The sequence below is a fragment of the Cynoglossus semilaevis genome, chromosome 4, assembly GCF_000523025.1.
Source record: "Cynoglossus semilaevis isolate Cse_v1.0 chromosome 4, Cse_v1.0, whole genome shotgun sequence".
NCBI classification, from domain to species: Eukaryota; Metazoa; Chordata; class Actinopteri; order Pleuronectiformes; family Cynoglossidae; genus Cynoglossus; species Cynoglossus semilaevis.
In genome coordinates, this window is record NC_024310.1 from 8,021,679 (window position 1) to 8,044,233 (window position 22,555).

Consider the following 22,555-nt stretch of genomic DNA (forward strand, 5'->3'; position numbering starts at 1 on the left):
TGTTTTTTCTTTACTGTATCACATTTTTAAAAGTTGTCATGTCCTGCTACCAGATTTCTCTACTTTAAAACAATAATAAGAATGTCTTGGCTGCTGCTGCTCAACATTGTTCCTGGCTCTGATTTGGTGCGTCTGCCATCATGGTAGCCTGAAACACAAAAACAGTGTGAAAAAGTTTTATTTTTGATGGTGGTCAGTGGTTTATTTTGACAAGACTCTACAACCTGTGGGTATTTATTCAGCCGTATTAAAGGAAACCCCTGCTCTGACATTATAGTCAATAAATTGAGACAAGACTTTTTTTTGGAGAAAATGTTAGGTTAGACAGAGATTACATCAGATATAACTGTATATAACCTTAGTAAAATGTAAAACTGTAGTAACCGTGAGGTAAACAACAGCTGCCGTGTGAGAGGTTATCAAATAGAACTTCAAGGAACAGAGTGTGTGCTGTGACAGGGACTTTATCAATGCCAGACACTGCTGTCTTCAGACTGTTGCCAGAAGACAGTACACACACACACCTGACATCCAGTAAGTCAGAGCAGAAGAAGAATAAACTGCTCAGGTGCAGACCAGACTGAGGCTGTGATTCGTGCTGAGGGCGAAGCAGTTTTAGTTATAAAGATTTCAAGGTTCTGTTTATAACACATTAGAAAAGGTTTGTTTTTTAATTGAATACATTAAAGTACTAAAGAAACTAAAATGTTAAAGAAGGTCAAAGCTCTGGGTCTGAATATTTTGTAACATTTTGTTTTGATGTTCTTTTGTAAGTTATGTTCAGATCAAGGCTGAAGACCTTCATAATCAACATGGCTCTAATCATCCCCCTTGATTTAGCACCCTCCCTTTTTCGCATGAACAGTATGGGAGTCTAAATTCTCTAAATGAGAGTCAGTACGAATGTATGTAGTACTTTCTATGTTTGCTCAGTCTTTGTTGAATTACTACGTAATGTAGATCAGGAGTCACAGCAAAAGAAAGGAGGAGGTGGGGTCAGACAACTTACTGAATGTGAGTGTGTGTATATGTACATGTGTATATATGTATATAAATTACACAGTATTTTATGTCAACATCGAAAATTCTGTAAATGTAAAAAAAATATCCATCATTATATTCATGGTGTAACACAGTAGCTCTTTTTAAAATAAGTTTTCAGTTGGAGGCAAAGGAGTAATAATATTAAATGTTAATAAGACTCTCCCTCCCTCTCCGTCTTCCTCTCTTTCTCATTCTCCCCTACAACACCACAGTACTGTGATTGATTACCCCACCAAACCTGCCTGACGTTTCTATGGTAACACTGAAAGCCTGCACCTCTGGATGTGGGTATCAAACACCCACATTCCTTCTCTGTTGCCCCTTCGCCCGGTCCTCTTTCTTTGTAATAGTATTTTGGCTTTAATTTAGTCAAAAAACTGTGACACCAGTAGTTGGTTATAAATCTGCTCCTGGAGAAGCATTTCAATAAAAAGAGCAAGAAAAATGTACAGAATATACCCAAATTATGTACAGTTAGCATGTTTGATTTATTTGTCAAAAGTATCCCACAGACTGAAAATAAATAATGCAACAAAAGATAAGAAGAAGAATATGAGAAAGTTGACTAAAAGTTGCAGAGATAAAATCAGAAATCTTCGTCTTTATTCCAGTCTTCCATTTTTATATCTTTTGTTTTAGTCTCTAGACTGTGTTACAGTTTTTATTCTACTCTTGCTTCAGTAGCTTTCACTTCCATTCACTTCCCTCTGGTCCCAGATGCCCTGCACACAACAGTGATGGTGAGCTAACAAAATCAAATTCGACAGAGATTAAAATGGTGCTCCACAGAACGAGGTGGGGACAATGGCTCACTTTAAAGACGAGTTAATGAAAAAGCCACGTACTCTGACAGTAGGAGTAAGATGGGATGTCAGTCAAGACTCATGAAGAGACTCTTTCAGACACAGAGGATAATTCCAATCCTTTGGCCCACAGTAAAAAAACACCACAGAGGAGCTAAAGATCCTTGTAACTAAAATTACAGACATGACTAATGACATCGGAGAGTTAGTAACTGCTCCTGCCTCTCAGCAAGTGAGACACTGGCTCCCTGGTTTGATCAAGGACACCAGTTTAATAGCTTCTCCATCAAACATCTGTGTCCCTGCACTGGTGACACGATGGCCTGAGCCCAAATTTGCAGTATTTTTAAAACCTGTAAAAGGATTCAGGCAACTTTAAACAACAAAAACTCAGGGCTGTTGAGAAAACGTGACGACACAAAATGTTCCCTTTTAATGGGATCCTCTGAGGCGTGTGCCTTTTAGAGCAGAGGAGGAGGTTTTTACAATAATGAACAGATGGAGAGAAGGAAGGAGAAGTGATGATGATGACGGTGGTGAAGATGAAGAATATAAATATGGTGATGTAACAGGTGGGAGGAAGACCAGGATACAGGATCAAGGCTTGATGCTTAATCAGATGGAAACAAAGTGCCGTCCATCTGTACATCCTGTGGTGTCACACTGAGGCTTCATCTTTGCACTTGGCAAACACACACACACACACACACACTTTCTGTGTGTAGTAATAGTGGCCTTGGGGATTGAATGACTCAGACAAACACAATAATACAAACTCACAAACGTAAACCTTGTGCTTCCTTCTTCTTCTGTTTCCCTCAGGCACTCAGGGTTCTCCTTAATCTTTCTGTCTCCATCAGTTCTTATCGTCTTTTCTTTCACCCAAACATTTTCCCTTGTTTCTGCTTCTTCCCACTTTTTTTCCTCATTTATGCTTTAATGATGTCTTCCTCCCCATTTTTATTAATTTTACTCTTGTTCTCACCCTCGGCATATGATAATTTCCTTTCTCTTCATTTCTTCATTTGGCGCTCACCTCTTTTCTACCCCATCTGAAAAATTATTACTACAGTGCTAATTAATCATGCAGTAAAACAGTTAGTGGCAAAAGTCTGCTGCACTGAAATATTACTCTCGTTCATCATGAACAGAGCAGGTCAGAGTTAAACCTTCACATAAAAGAAGACAAAGTTCCGCCCACAGAGTCGACCAGAAAACAAGAGCTGCCTCTGGGAATGGACTAGAAATCCTACAATCTTTTCATCTAATACCCCACACAAATGGAGCGCCCTGGGCTTCTGTCCGTATGATCTAAGCCCGTTAGGAGGTTTTTTTGTCATAATGCACAAATTCAAAAGAACCGCAACTCTGGTGTTGACCAAAAAATATGTTTTTCAATTATGTTAACCTGATGAACTTTTTTATTTTAAAAAAAGAACTTTTTTTAACTAAGTTAAGTTTTCTTAACTTGGGCTGATATCACCTGTGACTATTTCAGTGATTTTTAAAAAATGAAAAAAGAACTTTTTTTAACTAAGTTAATAACTAAGTTAACTTTTCTTAACTTAGGCTGATCAATCAGATGTTGTTGTAGTAACAAAATATCAAATTGTAATGCATGGTGTAAGATTTTGACACGTAACCCAGGAACGAATCACAGACGAAGAGCCTCTCCACTGATCTGCACCAACATCATCCAACAGTGTGGAGTTTGGAGCTCATTTGTATTGTTAACACAAAAGATCTAGTTTTGTCTTCATACCTTTTCCTTTTTTTTTTTACAGACTAACATGTTTTCTCTCGTTGTCTTCCTCTCTCTCCCTGCAGGTGAACTAGTCGCACCAACCCTCATCCCCTCTCTCTCCCCTGCCTGGCGGCGTCTCGTGGGAACCACAGATCACCATGTCTCTCCTCGCGTCATCCGTCTCCATCCTTTACTTCCTGGTCCTCTTCCATCAGCAGCTGCCTCCCTGTCAGCCCGTGTCCTTGTACAGCGACCCCAGCAGTGACCCCTACCTGAGAGCAGTCTCACCCTCAGTCTTCCCCACTTCTCCCCCGTCCTCCACGCCAGATGCCAACATCTCTTCTCCTGGCAAAAAGAAATGTGAAGATGTGACCGTGTGCAGACCAGGGATTCTCCTGCCCGTGTGGAAGCCGACTGAGCCTGGGCTCGGTGCCAAGATAGCACGGGCCGTGATCTACTTTGTGTCACTCATGTACATGTTCCTGGGAGTGTCCATCATCGCTGATCGCTTCATGGCATCTATAGAGGTTATCACCTCACAGGTGAGATACAAATGCTCATAGAGTTGTACATAAACATAAAAACAATGAAAAATAATATCTGTCCTTCCACTGTAGGTTCATTTTAGTTGTTTAGGATCACTGCATTCCGATTGAAGCATTTCCTGTGTGTGAGTGTGTATATGTGTCTCATTAATCATCTGAATGATTAGCCTTGGTTCTCATGACCCCCTCACTGTCCTTGTACTGCATCAGTGGACAGACCAGACTCTTGTTCTCAAATCCAATATTACATTTTTGGGATTTCAGTTAGTTTACTCTTAGTGAAAAATATGTTGTCTGAGCTGCTGATTCTTTATCTCGTGTAAAGAGATGAAGTGTAACAGTGCTGGTGACGGATGGTAGGAGAGAGAGAGATAAAAGGAAGAGTCCATCCATAATTCAAGTCCATCCATCATTCAAGGGCAATGCAACTGAACATCTGATTCTGTTACCCACAATCCATCTCTGCCACAGCCGTGTCACACCTCAGCTAAAGTGTGTGGATGAGCATTAGTCTGTCTGTCTGTGTGTGTCTGTATCTGTGTGTTACCATCGGAAACTGATACAAAAATCATCACAGTTTCCTGGAGCCATTCCTCTGCATTTATGAGCACCAGGTATGATTGACAGCTGGATCATCCAATGGGAGCCTATACCATAGATAACTGATAACTTGTGGCCATACTACTTTTGGTACCACTGGCTCATACTACTATGAAGATCTGAGATCGAAATTGAGACCAAAACATCAGCAGAAAATTATTATTCTTATAACAAATCAAGTGGAAAATTGTTTTGTTTTGTTCTGCCTTTAAAAGAATAACAGTTTTACTCAAATATTTAATTGATTCTCCATCATCTGCTGCTCTCATGATGGTCATGGATGAAGCTGAGGCCAGTCAGCAGTTAAGTCTGTAGGTTTTCATATATTCAGATGGAAATTGATTTCCACAAAGTAAAACTTGTAAACTACTTAATGAAACTTCATCTCAAGGTCCTTTTTTAACATCTAGAAAATAGATAATATTTTATGTTGTGTTTCGTGACAATGCAGAAAAACTAAAAAGAACAACGGATAAAGGTTTTATGTGGATGTAAGTTATGGCCTCAGAAGTGAAACGATTATATTTTGCTGCTGATGTGGGCTATGGATTATACGTACACTGTGGGAGGCTATACAGCCACAGTGTTTTATTGTCCTGGCTGGTTTCCGCAGTTTATTTTGTGCATCTGCTCTGTGATTTACACGCTTGACACCTTATGTTAGCAAGATGTCGGCCGTCCTGTCAGTATAATTCACAGGTTTTTTCCTGAAATGCAGAAGTGATGGCGTGTCCTTTTTAGGCCATTGGCACAAAGGAGGTGTTTAATAAATCCTGTGAATTTCTGTCATGAGACATTCAGGCACCTGTGATCTCTAACTGAACTGAACGTTCTGTCATGAGACATTCAGGCACCTGTTATCTCTAACTGAACTGAACTGAACTGAACACAGCGCTGTCAGATGACTTAGGTTTTTCTGTGGTATTGTTTTGCAGTTATGCCCTGCCTAAAACAGACTTTTTATAAATGATCTGAACTGTTTTTCCAGTGTAATTTTAAACTGTGATATATCCTGACTTTTAGTGAATCCTGAATCATTAGGAACCTGATAATCCAGGATTCAAGACTATGGCTGCTCTCATTAGTCCCATAATCCTAATGACTGTGTGTCACTTTTCCACACAACCATCCTGGGAATTATTGTTATTGTTCCTGTTGTTATAGAGTTGTGTCCTGACAAGTGCTGACATGTATGTTCAATGCGAGTACTGTATGCCTGTGTGTGTGTGTGTGTGACAACAGGAAAAGGAAGTGACCATAACCATGCCCAATGGGGAAACATCAGTGGCCACAGTTCGAATCTGGAATGAAACAGTATCCAACCTGACACTCATGGCTCTGGGCTCCAGCGCTCCAGAGATACTGTTGTCTGTGATAGAGGTACACACACACACACACACATCAAAGTGTATATCCCACATCCTTACACAGCCTGCTCTCCTTCCAGGTGTGTGGTCATGGCTTTGAGGGTGGTGAACTGGGCCCAGGAACCATCGTTGGCAGCGCGGCCTTCAACATGTTTGTGATCATTGGCATCTGTGTGTGGGTGATCCCCAACAACGAGTCACGCAAGATCAAACACCTGAGGGTGTTCTTCATCACATCCTTCTGGAGCATCTTTGCGTACATCTGGCTTTACCTCATCCTGTCTGTCATTTCTCCAGGTATCGTGGAGGTGAGACCATAGAGTTTATGTAACCAAACGGACTTGGCCATCTTGCCGCACGTGTTAGTGAGAGAATTGATTACTGATTAATAATGGAATCAGAAATTGTAATTATTTTATGAATTTTCATCCCTACCTGCAACACCATTCCAAAAGAATTCTTGCAGAAATCTGTTGGTCTGGTCTTCATTTATATAGAAACTTGAAAACCTATAAAACACCCCCCATACCTGGTATAAGTTAACCTGCTAATTCAATCCTCTCTGACTGTTCCTATAATGTGTTTTTGATCCTACTGCACTTCTGTCCTTTTTTCCAACTTGTTGTGATATAACGAGCATCTCTGTGTGTTCCAGGTATGGGAGGCTCTGGTGACTCTACTCTTCTTCCCTGTGTGTGTTATTCTTGCCTGGGTCGCCGATCGCCGCCTGCTCTTCTACAAGTACATGGGCAAGCGTTACCGTGCCGACAAGCGCCATGGCATTGTAGTAGAGACAGAGGGAGACTTGACACCCAACAAGGGCGGCATGGAGATGATCACGGACGGCAAGTTCCCACCAAGAGGGGGCGCAGTGGTTCCTGTGGAAAACTGTGGAGGGGCCCAGGATGGTACAGCAGGCGCAGCAGCTAACAGTGTTGGTACAGCAGCAGGGACCACGGCAGCGGGAGCCAACATGCCAAACTCCAACAGCATGATGGTGAATGTGGAGAGCAACAAGGAGCTGGACGAGAGCCGTAAAGAGGTGAGAGGAAAGATCCATGAAAAAATACAGTAAAAGACACGGAGAAATAAAAGAATATTGATTATGTTGCAGCATAACCCATCAGCCCCCACACATTGACGTGGCCTGTCTCAGACAGTGCATCGATTCAGAAGAAACTTCCTTTATAAAATAACCATTCATGAGCACGAAACTCTCCTAAAACTCTGAGGACTGTAGGAAGTAAAGATTAATCCCTCTTTCAGCTGCTACAGGGACTAAAGGATGTCGTGAACTGCATGTTTGTATGCGGTGTGTAACGTGCAGGCATGCTGCACATTAGATTTTCTAATTAGAGAGTGTGTTCTTCCATTTCTTTACCTCCAGGTGATTCGAATTCTGAAGGAACTGAAGCAGAAATACCCCGACAAAGAGCTGGACCAGCTGGTGGAGTTGGCCAACTACTACGCACTGCTGCACCAACAGAAGAGTCGAGCCTTTTACCGCATTCAGGTGGCACACATGAACACACACACACACACACACCAAAGTCTGTAGAGGGCTGGTAACAAACTCTTCTCTCATCCTCATTCTTCCTTCTAAAGGCAACACGTATGATGATTGGAGCCGGTAACATTCTAAAGAAGCACGCAGCTGACAACGCACGCCGCACAGCCGTACCTGATGAGGAAGAACCGGAGGACGACGACCTGGCCGTGTGCAGTCGTATCTCATTTGAAAGTGCCCATAGTCAGTGCATGGAGAACTGTGGAGTCCTGACGCTGGCTGTAGTCTGCCAAGGTACTGACATGAATAAGTTACGATCAGGTCACTTTATTGAGTTAGCTGACACCACTATGGTGATTTCATATAAACAATGATTTCATGCATTATTTTGTTATCACTTAACCACACTTTTATTAATCTTTTAAATTATTGTCATTTTGTTTTTCCAGGTGGTTTAGGAGAGAACACGTTCTATGTGGACTACAGGACAGAAGATGGTTCTGCTAATGCCGGCTCAGATTATGAGTACAGCGAAGGAACGCTGGTGTTCAAACCAGGAGACACTCGTAAAGAGATCAAGGTCAGTGATAGTGGTTGGTCACTGCCATCCACCGTCTCGTTAGTATAGTGGTGAGTATCCCAGCCGATAACATGGGAGACCGGGGTTTAGGACATTTTGTACGTCCTAGTGGTAATATTTAGTTTGCTGCTTTATCTTCGTAAGTCTGAGATCAAATGATAAAAGTGTTTTGAACTATCTGAGGCTTTTGTTTTTCTGCATCTTATCGTTCCTGTGTGACAGCCATATATATTCGGTGAATTACATCCCATTGATCTGTCTAAATTGTTTGAGCTCAAAAAAACTGGATGAACTATTGCGCTCCTTAGAGGTAACGAGATTACCAAAGTCTTGTCAGTAAAAGCAGATAATAAGAAGCAGACGTAAAAAATGACAGTAAAACATGAGAGCAGTAAATCTGCCCGAGTTTAGAGACGCGGCACAGATTAAAGCAGAACATTCTGTTGTTATTGAGCATTTATTTTTTTAGACACAGAGATAACATCAGGCTGCATAATAATGACATTTTTCACTTTCTTCTTCTTCCACAAAGGCTGTGTAACTGATAGTAGTTGGCGTGTCACCATGGTTTAAATATACTATTACTGAGGAGCGGATGTCTGAAAAACAAATGTTTGACAGTGAAACGCAAAGACAAAACAGCCAGAGTAATCCTTAAACCATTAGAGGGAGGCGTTGAGCGGTGGGTGCAGCATAGACTGAACATAATAAGAAACAAAGCTGTTAAGACTGAACAATTCACCAAAACGCAGTAGATAATGAGGTCACCGTAGCACATTTAAACCACCTGCAGGTGGAGTACGTTGATCATTGGCATGAATGAGCGTCTCAAAAACCAATTACACCTGAACGTTCCACTCGTCTCAGACTTTCAGCACTGAATTGGTTCCACTGTCTGACCATCACTGGTTCTGATGAAACAGAGATGGAGCCAACCATTCCAATGCTGTCAGCGTTCGCTGCTTTGGCCCAGGGTCTGTTTCTGTTATTACAGAAATTGCTGGAGTCGTATCTTCAGGCTCTAGAACAAATCCAATGTGAAAGATTGGTGATGGGGAGTTAAACTGTGCCACAGCACAGCTGCAGTGTTTCTCAAACAAAGCACATGCTTTATTGGGTGACATTGTTTTCATAAGCAAAGTTGTTTTTAAATGTTAGCTTTGGTCCAACATTTAGATCAGATATAATGCAGTGCTTTACGAGGCTAACTTGTGCGCTAACTGACTCAATCGTTTTCAGGAGTTTTGTAATTATTTGTGCTGAAAATCCAGATGGCATTTTCACTCATTAAGATTTGTGGAATTCCCAGTTCAGGGATCAAGTTAAAAAGTGCACACACAAGTGTGTTTGTCTGTTTAAGTCATGGATTTCCTCAGAATCATCCTACACCCTTCTCATTAATACACAGCAGCCACCAAAATGGGTTTGCGAGCCATCGTCCATCTGTCATTGTCTAATGAATTTTAACTATAGACTCTGTGGATGAGATGAGCAATGAGCACATGACACTCAGCTGGAAACAACAGGGTAACGAAATGATTTCAAATCATTTCTACCAAATTATTTGATCAGGTTTCAAAGCTTTGTTCACGGAATGATGTTTTTCATCTGTGCCATGAAGAGCTGAGCTAACAGAAAAAAGTGCTACAGCACAAATAAAAATGAGCTGTTTCTTGGAGTGGAGCTGCACTCCATCTGAAGTTTGTCAATCGATACCTCACCCGTCTTCTTTGAAAAGAAAATCTGTCGTAGGAGTTACAAGGACAAGAGTGCTTCAGAAAAGAGCTTTTATAGAAAGCTTATTTTCCCAATGGGTCTAACGTCTAAGAAAAGAATGAAACATTGTCTTTTTCCTGTTGACGACTGATTGTTGGCCAAAAAGGCTGTTACAACAGTCTATAGATGAATAAATTTTACTGTGTAAATTTAAGTGATTGATTTTGAAACTTCAAATTATTGTTTATTGTTATGTTTCATTTTATATAATAATAATAATATTTTTTTATCTGTGCTCATCTTCAGGTGGGAATCATCGATGACGACATCTTTGAAGAGGATGAACACTTCTTTGTTCGTCTCCTAAATCTGCGTGTTGGAGATGCCGAAGGAATGTTTGAGAGCGATGAAGCCGGTGCTATCCCCAAAGCCCGCTTGCTGGAGCCCCTGGTGGCCACAGTGACCATTCTGGATGACGACCATGCTGGCATCTTCACCTTCAGTGACCGTATGTTCCGTGTGAGCGAGAGCGTGGGCACCATGGAGGTTACAGTCTCCCGCAACTCAGGTGCCCGTGGCACCGTGATCCTTCCATACCACACTGAGTCTGGCACAGCCAAGGCTGGTGAGGACTACGAGGAAAGTCGGGGAGAGCTGGAGTTCACAAACGACCAGACCACGTGAGTCCGATTTTTGAGGAAAATAACTAAACATTTATTCACAAAAGACCATACAGAGAAAAACTGCAGAAGAACCACAGGAGCCTTAATCAAAACTTAAAGTCCAATTAAGAAAACAAATTACAAAAAAACAGAAAATAAGTTTCCCCCTAAATAAAGAGTCTTTTGAGTTAAGGAAGAGCAAATCCTACTGATTCTTAAAACATTTTAAAGATTTCCCCAAGTCATCAACACGTTCTATAACACACGTCTGTTCATTTCGGAGTCCAAGTGAACATTTTAAAAATAAGGATTTGAAGGCCACACGGTGGCAAGAGTGGTAATTATGTTTGCCTTACAACAAAAAGATTATCAGTTCACTGATTGAATCCACAGTCTTTTGGTATAGAGGTCACGTTTTCCCTGGTGAGTGTATGGTTTACGCCCACACCTGTGTGTGACTCTGTGATGGACTGGTGAACTGTCCAGGGTCTGCCCCGCCCTCGCTCGATGACTGCTGGGATTGACTCCCGCCCCCGGCAGCCTTGATTCAGCAGTAGAGGATGAATGAAATGAATGGAAGAAAGATGAGATAGATTTTTATCCTGTGACCTTCGATCAGCAGCTTCTTCTTCTTCTCTCCCCCTTAACATCTCCCCATCTGTTTTCCATTCTTTTACTGAAACATTCCAACTGCTTTATGAATGAAGAGACGACAAAATATAGAGCTGTCTGTTTGTTCTACATCATATCTAGTTTGTTTGCAGCACCTTTAGAAACCTCAACACGGATGTGTGTTATTCACAATCCAGCTGTTGAATTCCTGCAGCTCCACTGACTGACACACACACACACACACTAATCAGGTCAGACAGGGCTGGTGCAGATGAGTGTTTGAAGCCTGGAGGCTCTCTCTATCGATACCATCTAGATTCTGCATTTAGAAAGAATTCTTTTTGATGAATCTACAGCTTAATGCCTTCTCTGCTTCTTGTGGCTCCTTTAGCTGCACTATAAACTCTCTCACCAAAGACTGTGGCCAACGAACACAACTGCAGTGACTGTCCTGTGGATTTATCTCTGACTCCTTTCGGTCCCGTACGTCAGTTAACAGTTGTCTATTCTTTCCTGCCCAACTATAAACCAGAGGGTTTTTATCCCTCCAACTGATCCACATCTCCTCAGCCTACTCTGAGACTGGAACTGTCAGGATCAGGATACCAGACATAACTGTTTTATTATTGATCTGTTGTCCACTATAAACCAGCTTCAGCTATAACACTGAGTGACTGAGCGACTTTGATGACATAGTAGACAAGACTCCACTGACTGTCCTACAAATACAGTCTGATTCAACAGCTGAGCTGTTTATATGCTATGAAAACAACCACAGTGTGGTGATGGTCACCGGCTCAGAGGCCAAGGACTACATTACTATAGTATAGTAGTAGTCATGTCATCGTTGTCCTTCAAAACACTGTATTAAAGGATGCTCTCTGAGACAGATGAATGTGGAAGCCATCTATCATTTAGTCCTGTCAGGTCCCTCAGATTCTCCCTGTGTTTTTGTTCTTTCTCCAATCTTGTTTCCATCTTTTTTTCTCCTCTGCCTGCCTTGTCTGCTGCCAGTGTGTATTTTGCTCTGCTTCTCGCTGGCCTATCCTACAATCCTTAAAACACAAAAAGGTCTTGTCATTGTCACTTCCACTTCACTTCCTCTCCTTTGGAAGCACCCTGAATTTCCATATAATTCACAGCTGACAACCTGATGGCTTAAAAGCCTGTCTCTTCCACTTTTTTCCATTTTGTTTTAAACTTTTAAATTTGGTTCTTTTTAGTGTCATCGTTCTCACCTGTGTCACGTGTAAACAGTAATTAATGACAATGTGATTCTGCATTGAACCAATTATGACTTTCACAGTCCTTTATACTGCTGCCTGCTTGTATTCTTTTGGTGAGTCCTTTAGCTGACCTTTGTTTACATTTCATTACATTTCTAAAATAATGTTTTTATAAAATGTTCGTCCAATTGGTATCAAATCAGTTTACTGCCATTGTTCTTGATGGTAAAGCATGCAACAAGAATGCAGCCTCAGTTTTTAATCCAACATTTTTGCATTTTTTAATTCTGAATATTGTCAAACAAGTACACAGCACCTTCATGTCCACTACTGTAAGTTGCACTACTGCCACCTACTGGGTGTCTAATCTGGTTGCTATTTCTACATTTACACAAAATAAATAGAAATAAGGCAAAAACATGGACAGTGGGCAGCTTCACTTGACATAAAGACCAACACACACTTCCAGTGACCTGATAAAATAAAATGTTAATTGTCTTTTTTGACTCCAGGTTATGATTATTTCTCAGCTCTAATTTTACAAGATATTGTGTCATATTTCTACTACCTACTGTCAGCCTACAGGTTTTGTGATTTTCTTTAATTCTTCTATAAGCAGAATACTGCAAGACACTGAGCGATGGCATATAATTAAAAAAATGTAATAATTTAATCTGTCTTTATATGTGTGTCTACAGTCAGACTCTTCAGGTGAGGATAATTGATGATGAAGAGTATGAGAAACATGAAAACTTTTTTATCGTGCTGGAGGAGCCACGCTGGCTGAAGAGAGGAATCTCAGGTATGTGTTTATTCAGTGTTTGTGTGTAAAGTTTCTCTGAATTGCTTCATTAAATCCTGTCAACTTTACTCCATCTGCACCTGACTTTTCCCCATCGTTCAATTAAACACCAACCCATTGTAAACAGGAACACATAATTATGCTCCACGGCTGCTGATCATCACTTTATGTTGCAGCTGATGCGTTTGTCACCACAGCTTCTCACACTCTAATCCACTCTGAGCAGCTTGTGCCTCTGAAGTGTGAAGTTCCCTCGTGTTCAGAGACAGTTGAGTGGAGACATGCGGCTGAAGCAGCACAATCCACGGTGTTTCCGCTCAGATGATTGCGTTCCCCTTGTTTGTCAAGTAAAGCAGCGTTAACTGACAGTCGGGCGCTGCAGAGCTGCAGATAAAATCCTTTTCATCACCACGGCTGCAGAAAATGTAAACAGAGTTTGGGCTCACTTTGATTGGAAATGATCACAAAGAGATGAGAAGCAACAAAAGGCTCATAAAAAAAGAGCAAACAACAAATGTTAGTACGTCACAGAACCTGTTGTGCTTACCAGTAAAAAAACAGAATAAAATGGTACAAAGGTGTCTGCCGAGGAACTTATCACAGGGATAAGACACCTGTTGTACTGTTTTAAAAACTGCTCTTTTTTCTAGTAGATAATCTTCACATCTAACAAAGATTATGTGTACGTTACTTTAAAAAGTCTGGATGGTTTACTTGATTCACACTTACAGATGCTGTAGCTACTGTGTTTAAATCACAGCTTGGTTGCAGATTAAAGACTTTGTTTTTTTTTATGTGATATCTGTGAACAGACTAATATGCAGTAACTTGTAAAAAAAATTTATTCAACATTAATGCCATTGAATGCATCGTCACTTACCTTCTCTTATTTCTTGGTTTCCTCCACAGCTCTGCTGCTCAATCAAGGTAGGAATGTTTGTCTTTTATCAAAACATACTTATTACTGTAGATCACAATAGAACAGACCAAATCCACATATGTAATATATATATATATACATATATATATATTATATCACATAACAAGATAGCAGTCTTAGAACAGAAAGAACTGCTGGGTTGCCTCTTGTGCCCCCTGTGACCCTTTAAAAGGAAGATGCTGTATAAGATTAGTACGGTAAATCAATAAAACGTTGCATTTAAAATGTCGTGGACAGCCCAGTCTTTGGTAAACAGAGTGGCTGTAACACAATCTCCTACAGCCTCATGTTCTCCTGATGTTTGGAGGATGAACTCTGGTGGGTGCAGCTGATGTTACTGCCCTTTTAGCAGCTGGTCAATAACACAAACTGGGCCACATGTCAGTATTAACCCCTTCCTCCTGCAAGAAGGTTCTCTCTCTCTCTTTCTCTCTTGCTCTCTCTCTTGATTTGTGCATGGAGGCAAAGCATTATTTTTTAAAGGCTCCAGGCTGGACAAAGTGAAGCAGCTTCTTCAGTACGTCCTCATTTCACAGCATATAAAAGCCGTTTTACAGCAGATAACTGCCGTGGTAGAATAATGTCTACAAAGATCAGTGCTCCGCCTTCTCCAAACAGAAAGGAACCTCACTTTCACTGATGTCCAACATAACTCAATCAGTTCAATGAGAAAAGGTTTATTCCAGCAGCAGAAAATATTGGCGTTTGCCTTCAGGGCTCTAAACAAATCAAACCTTGAAGATCATATTTCAAGACATGTGACAAGTGAGGCGCAAATACAGATTATTAAAACCCCTGGAGCCTGTGGTCGGATGCTAGGCAGCAACACTGCTGTAATACAGTTAATGTAATGAAAAGAGAGAAAGATTCAAAACGTTGCCCACATTTATATGTTGTTTAATGTTTTGTGTAAAATGATGTCTTGGCCATTTGCAGTAGAGGATATTCTTAAATGTGTAAAATAAGGTGTACATTTGTCCGACACCTGGACTTGGTTTTGTGAGTATTGATGTCACGTAGTTCGTCCTAAAATAGTCATTAATTAATTTATTGATTATTTAATACAGCCTTCTTTTTCTTACCAAGTATTTGAGGTATTACCTTTAAAGAATACTGACAGCAGATCCATATTAAATCTAACAAAGTCATACTGAAAAATCACAGGAAAATACATTGGAGGTTGATATATTGAAGCCATAGGAAGAGCAGAGAAGTTCAACTAGTACTCACCCAGGTTTTTTTTAATCTGTCAGGGTTGTTGTTCCCCTTCATCAAACACCAATCACTAATGTCTGACAACTGAGAAACTAAAGTTAAAACTGCCCTCATTTGGACTTGGTTGATCGTCCCAGAGTCCAACAGTTTCCTGTTGGAGGTGAAGTCAGATCAGCTGTTCAACGGCTGCCACTACAGCAGCACCTCCCTCACTCCTTCTCACTCACATGCATAAATAAAATGCTGAAACACCTAACTCTTCCTCTTTTTCTCACTGTGTGTGTCTCTTCCTCCCTCCCTTCTCACTTACAGAGGGGGTGGAAGGTCAAATGAGTGCTGAGGAGGAAGAGGCCCGCAGGATAGCTGAAATGGGAAAACCCATTCTGGGGGAACACAGTCGCCTGGAAGTGGTGATCGAGGAGTCATATGAGTTCAAGGTACATCATTCATTTTTAATTTCTATATGTGGTTTCCTTCGGTAGAACAGCGCCCTCACCTGTTCAGTACTCTAAATAGACATATCAATATAACATAATAAATAAATAAAAATTGTTTTGCATTAAAAATGGTGCAGACAATTTAATTATCACATAAATACCAAGAGTAAATAACAAAGGTATTAAAAAAACAGCAGGCTTTGTTACAACAATGCCTTTACTCAGGTTTTCATGCAGCTTTACACAATCCACCTCCACACTCTGCTGGTTCAGGTGAACATTGAATTATGAAGGTGCTGTTTAAATGACACCTTAATATCAGTCACAAAAAATAAACAAAAATAAATGTTACAAAACAGCATCTGCTACAGTATATATATATATTTTATTTTTTTTTACTATAGTACAGGTCAAAAAACATGTTAAAGCCATATTAAAAAAACTAGATCTATTTCTTTAATGGTTTGTCTGACTGTACCTCCTACAGTCTTATCGCACGAACACTGCCCCTTGTGGCGACTCACGTTGGTATTGCTTCTCTTTGACAGAGCACGGTCGACAAGCTCATCAAAAAGACCAACTTGGCGCTGGTGATCGGCACTCACTCGTGGAGGGAGCAGTTTGTGGAGGCTGCTACTGTCAGTGCAGGTGAGCTCTGCACCACTTACTGTGCCACTAATACTGACTGAACATATGGTCACATGGATGGATGGATGGATATAGTTACTTATGTTCTTCCCATGTCTCTGCCCTCAGGTGATGGTGACGATGATGAGGAAGGTCGTGAGGAGCATCTTCCCTCTTGTTACGACTACGTCATGCATTTCCTCACTGTCTTCTGGAAGGTCCTTTTTGCCTGTGTCCCGCCCACAGAGTACTGGAATGGCTGGGCCTGTTTCTTAGTCTCCATCAGTGTCATCGGCTTCCTCACCGCCATCATCGGGGATTTGGCCTCACATTTCGGCTGCACAGTTGGACTACGTGACAGTGTGACTGCTGTCGTGTTTGTAGCTTTGGGAACGTCCATTCCAGGTGAGCCAACATCCCGGTCGAAGCACTGAGATATTTACAAACCAGCTTCCAAAGGTTAGCATTAAAACAAAAGAACAAAGGTCAGTTTGGGTTGTATCCTTTATTGTCGTCGTTGTGTTTTCTCTTCAGATAATGAACGACATTCTTCCTATGAAATCCATATATTACATATATTATATAAGAATAAGAAGGCACCTATGTCTCTCTTTTAGATTATAAAATGACTGAACTGTTGTCAATAACATGTCATGATTTACTGTTTATGTATAATTCCAGACACTTTTGCGAGCAAAGTGGCAGCAACGCAGGATCAGCACGCCGATGCATCTGTTGGAAATGTCACTGGGAGCAATGCCGTCAACGTATTCCTGGGGATCGGTGTGGCCTGGTCCGTAGCTGCCGTGTACTGGAAAATCATGGGCAAGCCGTTCAGGGTGGATCCAGGGTCTCTGGCTTTCTCGGTCACACTCTTCACTATCTTCGCATTTATCTCTGTGGCCGTGCTCATGTTCAGACGTCGGCCGTCCATTGGCGGGGAGCTTGGTGGTCCAAGAGTATCCCGCCTCCTGACCACCTTGCTGTTCCTGGGCCTGTGGTTTCTCTACATCTTGTTTTCCAGCCTGGAGGCCTATTGTCACATTAGCGGCTTTTAAAGGAAATGGTGACAAATCCTGGAAGATTATTGCACAACAGCACACACACACATAGTTTACACTCAGTCTACACAGTCCACGGTTTAACATGAAACAAGTGTACGGTTCTTCTGCTTGATAGGGCGGACTGCAGCCTAGAGGGGTCCTGCCCTTTGACGCAATGATAAGGACAAACTTAAGATATATGTTCAAATACAAATTATATATGTACAAGTGAAGGAACATTATAAAAAACGCACACACGACGAAGGGCAGAAAAAATGCAAAAGAATGTGTTTGTAAAGCGCTGGAAAGGTGAAGAGTAGAGAAGCATTTGGACGAGGAACTAAGATGGAGATTTTGAATTTGTAGAAGACAGGCTCAGCCTCTGCAGTGACGTGGCTTTAGTGTGTGTCAGAGCGATGGTATAGAGGAACAGGCCTGTTAGTGTTAAGATGGAGGGAAACCTGTGAACACACTGAGGACAAACACAGTAACACACTCCCCTCCTGTCTCTCCGGGGGAGGTGCTGTGTGGGAAAAAGTCAAATGTTTACAATAATAATAGTAATGTTTTTTTTTGTTTACTACATGATAACTTAAAATAAATCATGACGCTTAACAAGTAGATTCAGGCAGTTCTCCACATGCGCTGTAAATATCAACACAAATGTACAAAGTGTGTAGTGTTTTGAGTGGATAGACACTGCAAAAAAGTCCAGGAGATGTTTGCAGAGCTGGGTTGGTGGTAAATTCAGAAAAAGCTGCTTTTTCAGTAGAAAAAAGAAAGTTGAAAATTGAATTGTTTTCATTTGTGCAGACACCAAATCAGAAACAAGATCATCACCTGATGAGGTGAAAACCAACTTATATATAAAGACATGCACACACATTTTCAAAGAGCCATACATTAGTCATCGTTTTTGCTTCAAACTTAAGGATACATTTTTGCATGTGTAGATTAAAAGGCAAATTAAATGCCACCTGTAAGCGACATTCCTGCATCTTCGTGTCTGCTCGGTGAAGAGAACCAATCGGTTTGTCTGTGCGTGTGTAAACATACGTATTCCTTATGTGATAAACCTGGACCAAGGTCACTGAGTAGATGCTCATTGTCACAGCGCCTGTGCCAGGTGAACTAATCCGATCATGTGCACGTGTTCTGACGGACTAAACCTTTAACTGAAGTGACAGCAGCACTTCAGAGCCTGCATGAAGAGTCAGACATTACTAAACAGTGTTAGTTTACTCTATAGGTCTCCTTGTAAAACATTATTGTTGGCACATTAATCAGTCCACTAAAATTAAGTTCTCAACAGCACGCATACAATGCCTTAAAGAAACAGTTAAATGAAAATGTAGTATTCACATCGTCCACTATTGTTTTAATTGAGCTTTGTTGTGTTCCTTTATGAATTTTTTTTGTATTTAGTCAACACATTTTGACTCGACTCCTTCTTTTGTCCAGTTCAGTCAGTGAGTGAAAAACCTCATGGAAAAAAAGTCATTATTGTCAGTATTTTGACATTTACATCAATGTTGAAAGTGACTTTGTTAAAGGCTGTCAGATTATGAATGGAGGCTACAGTTCATTCAAATGAACTTTGAGGACTTCAGACTTAATGGGATTTGTCAATATCACAATATGTGTTTTCTAGATTAGTGGTTAACAATCAGTGGCCCGTGGGGCAAAACTGACCATTGGTAAATAATATCTGGCCTTCCAGATTACTTTAAAAAAACACATTTTAGAAGGACATTTGAACACAAATATTATTTTAGAGTTCAGCTTTATAGAGTTCATAGGTCAACCCCAATAATCTCTCGATCAAAATATTAAATGTTGGTGCACTGTGACCCGTAATTTTAATATGATAGTGTTACATGGTTTGTTTGCTTAATGTTCTTGGTTGGAGGCTTCATAGTGACAACTAGAGAGAACAAAACACCCATACACTGAATATTGTACCTATTTAAATCGCTATTTTACTTTACGCTCTTGTAAAAGATTCTAAAAAGAGCAGCAGGAAAACGTTGCCCCCTGCACAGATTCAGCCACTCTGAGTTACTGTAACATTTTCAAATGAACAACATTGGCTTCTTTCTGAATATGAGATAACAACTAACAGCACTGAGAGTCCAGGATCCTTTATACAGGAAATGAATTTATCATTTCATCATATACTCTAAGATAAACTGCCTGTCATTAGCCACGGTAATACCTTTTCCTTCACTACAAACAAGTGCTATACAAGTGGAAACTGTTACTCTTATTATACTTGATAATATCTGAAAGGTTCAATTCGTTCACCTATAACTGACTATACTTTGTATACTTTCTAAACCCAGTTTTGTATCTTTCCTTACAGATAAAGTCGAGGTACTTTTTGTGTACTTCTAGACCATGTTTAAAGCTGTAACAATTTGTCACACCACTGTTGTACATTACATTGAGGCTGAATTTTATTGGATTCGATTTTGATAGATTTCCACAAGATGTTCACCTGAGATCTTCTAAAACAGAAAGGGGTATCATAGTCCATCCTCATTTAATCAAACTTTTTTTGACATGAGTTACTAATGGAGACTAGACCAGATAGACTGTTTATTTATTTACAAGATTATTTATCAATATATAAGCTGGGCCTCATGCCCTTGATCTTTTGGAGATAAGTTCAAGGAGTGTGGTTTTAATGTGCAATACAGTGTGTTGTTTATGGCTTTGGATTTTAAAGTCCAGCTAAGGTGATAGTTTACATATTTGAACATGTGTATGTATAGTATGAGGTTCTGACATAATCTGTGCTGAATGCAAAGCACTTGCAACGTAAAGAACAGATTTAGGTCCTTTAATAAAAATATATCTTGTAAAATCTATGCCAGCTCAGATCTGTTATTTAAGGGTAATTTACTGCTAAATCTTGCTGTTAGACAGCATTGTGACACACACATAGACACACAAAAGATGCTGTTTAAATTATGACAACAAAATGAAAAGATGATCTACAAACACAGGTTTGTGATGAACAGAAAGAAGGTAAACTTATTTTAATAAGTGTTAGACATTATGCTGGCATAGTTTTTTTTTTTTTGTCTTGGTTGCCATGTGTGTTGTAGTCATGGCGTGTGCAAGTGTCAGCACTAGTCAGTTCCTGATTCTAAAAAAAACCTGACTTGTCCCTTTAATATGTCCATTTCTGCTGCAGTGTTTTTTCTTCATCTTTTCTTCATCAACATACATTTCTTATCCAGTCCTTCGGAAGGAAGTTATTAGCATGTTTACATGAGGAAACAGTGTGGAACATTTCCAGTGTGAGGGTCAGTCTCGGGTCAGAACGAATGTATTGAAAATGGTGATAAATGCTGTGAAGCGGGTCAGTGTGGCTGTAGCAACAGAGAGTAACTGGCTTAACCACTGAGACCTACAGAGCACACGAGCACACACAACTCTGCTGAACACACGTGTGAACAATGACTGGGTGAACAATGATAGTTTAGATTGTGATCCCAGTTGCAGCATTAGCACGAAGAAACTGTCTACAACATCTGGACAATGTTCCTTGTTTCAATGAACTTCTGTACTAACTTGTCTTTGCTGTTCTGTAGCTAGATGTGACACCTTTGCCCCAACCTACCCTACCCTGTGTTCCCTGCAGATGCATGATGGCTCCCAGTGTCTGTGTTAGCAGCATGGTCTACTGTGATGGACACCTATAGGCTTTTTTGTCAGACTGATTTTCCACATTCCTCAACACAAAAGCTGATTTGTAAAACAAAAGGAGCAGGCAGCACAACAACACACATTCACAATCAACAGACACAAACAAACACGCAAACATTTACAGTGTCTGCTGTGTGTTTCTTTCGTTTTCTTTTTCCTCGAGAAGCTGTGACAAGAGGGTTTAATCTGGTGTTCCAAAGTCATGTCAGTTTGCATCCTTTTCGTCTGTTTTACAATATTTCTGTGTCTGTGTTTGTGCTCTTCCCAACTCCTCTTCTTCTCCATCTCCCCGTCTCCCAGGTCTTAATGTCAATGTGTCTGTGTGAAAGTTTTTCCTGTGATGATGAAAAAAAAAAAAATCTCTGCCTGAAACTTTTCAGGGAAATAATGACTGAAGTTACAACAATATAATGTGATAGAAATAAACATTTATTCATTGCTGTAATAAATTATTAACTGAAGATGATATTAAAGTTTTTTAATGAAATGGAAAAAAAGTAGAAAAATGTCTTGTTTTTCAGAACATGGCATGACGTGTAATGTGTTAGGAAAAGAAAAGCTAAGGTCTTTAAACAAGTGAAATCGACCCTATTTAAATATAGTTTATTTATTTTCAACATGTGATGTGTCTGAGTTTTCATTTCTGAATCAGGACGGTGGCCCTGAGAGTCAACGACACACTTTAACCAAGAACTTTAAATGTTATGGGGACGGACAAAACACTGAAGAACAAACTGTGCAGTCAAACAAATTAAGAACAAAAGATATTTTGAGTAACATGTATTGTTTGGGTGAAGAATTCAGATGCTCTGAAAACAGATTAAAGGGCATGAAGGGCAATAGTTTCTAGTAGCTCTCAGTCGACACAATAGCAGCCTGTGTTATTCAATTCAGCCCTAAAGGCTCTCTTTCACAACTCCATCTGGGTGAAACTGGAATTATTGTTGAGCTCTACCTGCCCTCATTTGACCCCACGTTCCTTCCCCCACCACACACACACACCCCTCATTTACAGGTTTTGCCTACAAACTAACATGGCAATTCCTACAAAACTGCAATCTCATTTAACAAAATAAATAAAACACACGATACTAACATTATGCTAAAATAGAGACAAGTATATTTTAATGAGGTTCAGTCAACAGTAGGAGTTGTGTTGCAGAAAATGTGACTGGCTTAATCCAACTGAGCAGCAGAATCAGAATTACCAGAAAACTAGTTCATATAATTTCTCACAAGCAAATTAATGTAGTTTCATAAACCACGTTATAAAAGATTACTGCGAGGCTCAGGCTCTGAATACAAGACTTTGTTGAGACAGACAACTAAGAAGATGAACAGTAAATGAACATTTAGAGGGGCTGACAGAGG

At 40.3% G+C, this 22,555-nt stretch overlaps 1 protein-coding gene across 1 annotated transcript; it reads left to right on the top strand.

Annotated features, from left to right (window-relative positions):
- Nucleotides 1-3,706: 3,706 nt before the first annotated feature.
- slc8a2b (solute carrier family 8 member 2b) lies at nt 3,707-21,798 on the top strand. Its single transcript, XM_025055132.1, has 14 exons — nt 3,707-4,133; nt 5,979-6,116; nt 6,184-6,411; nt 6,759-7,145; nt 7,491-7,616; nt 7,709-7,904; nt 8,060-8,190; nt 10,213-10,586; nt 13,105-13,208; nt 14,118-14,135; nt 15,676-15,800; nt 16,349-16,448; nt 16,557-16,832; nt 17,109-21,798. Exons 1-14 carry the CDS (start codon nt 3,750-3,752, stop codon nt 17,483-17,485), a joined length of 2,964 nt encoding a protein of 987 aa, XP_024910900.1. The 5' UTR covers nt 3,707-3,749; the 3' UTR covers nt 17,486-21,798.
- Nucleotides 21,799-22,555: the final 757 nt, after the last annotated feature.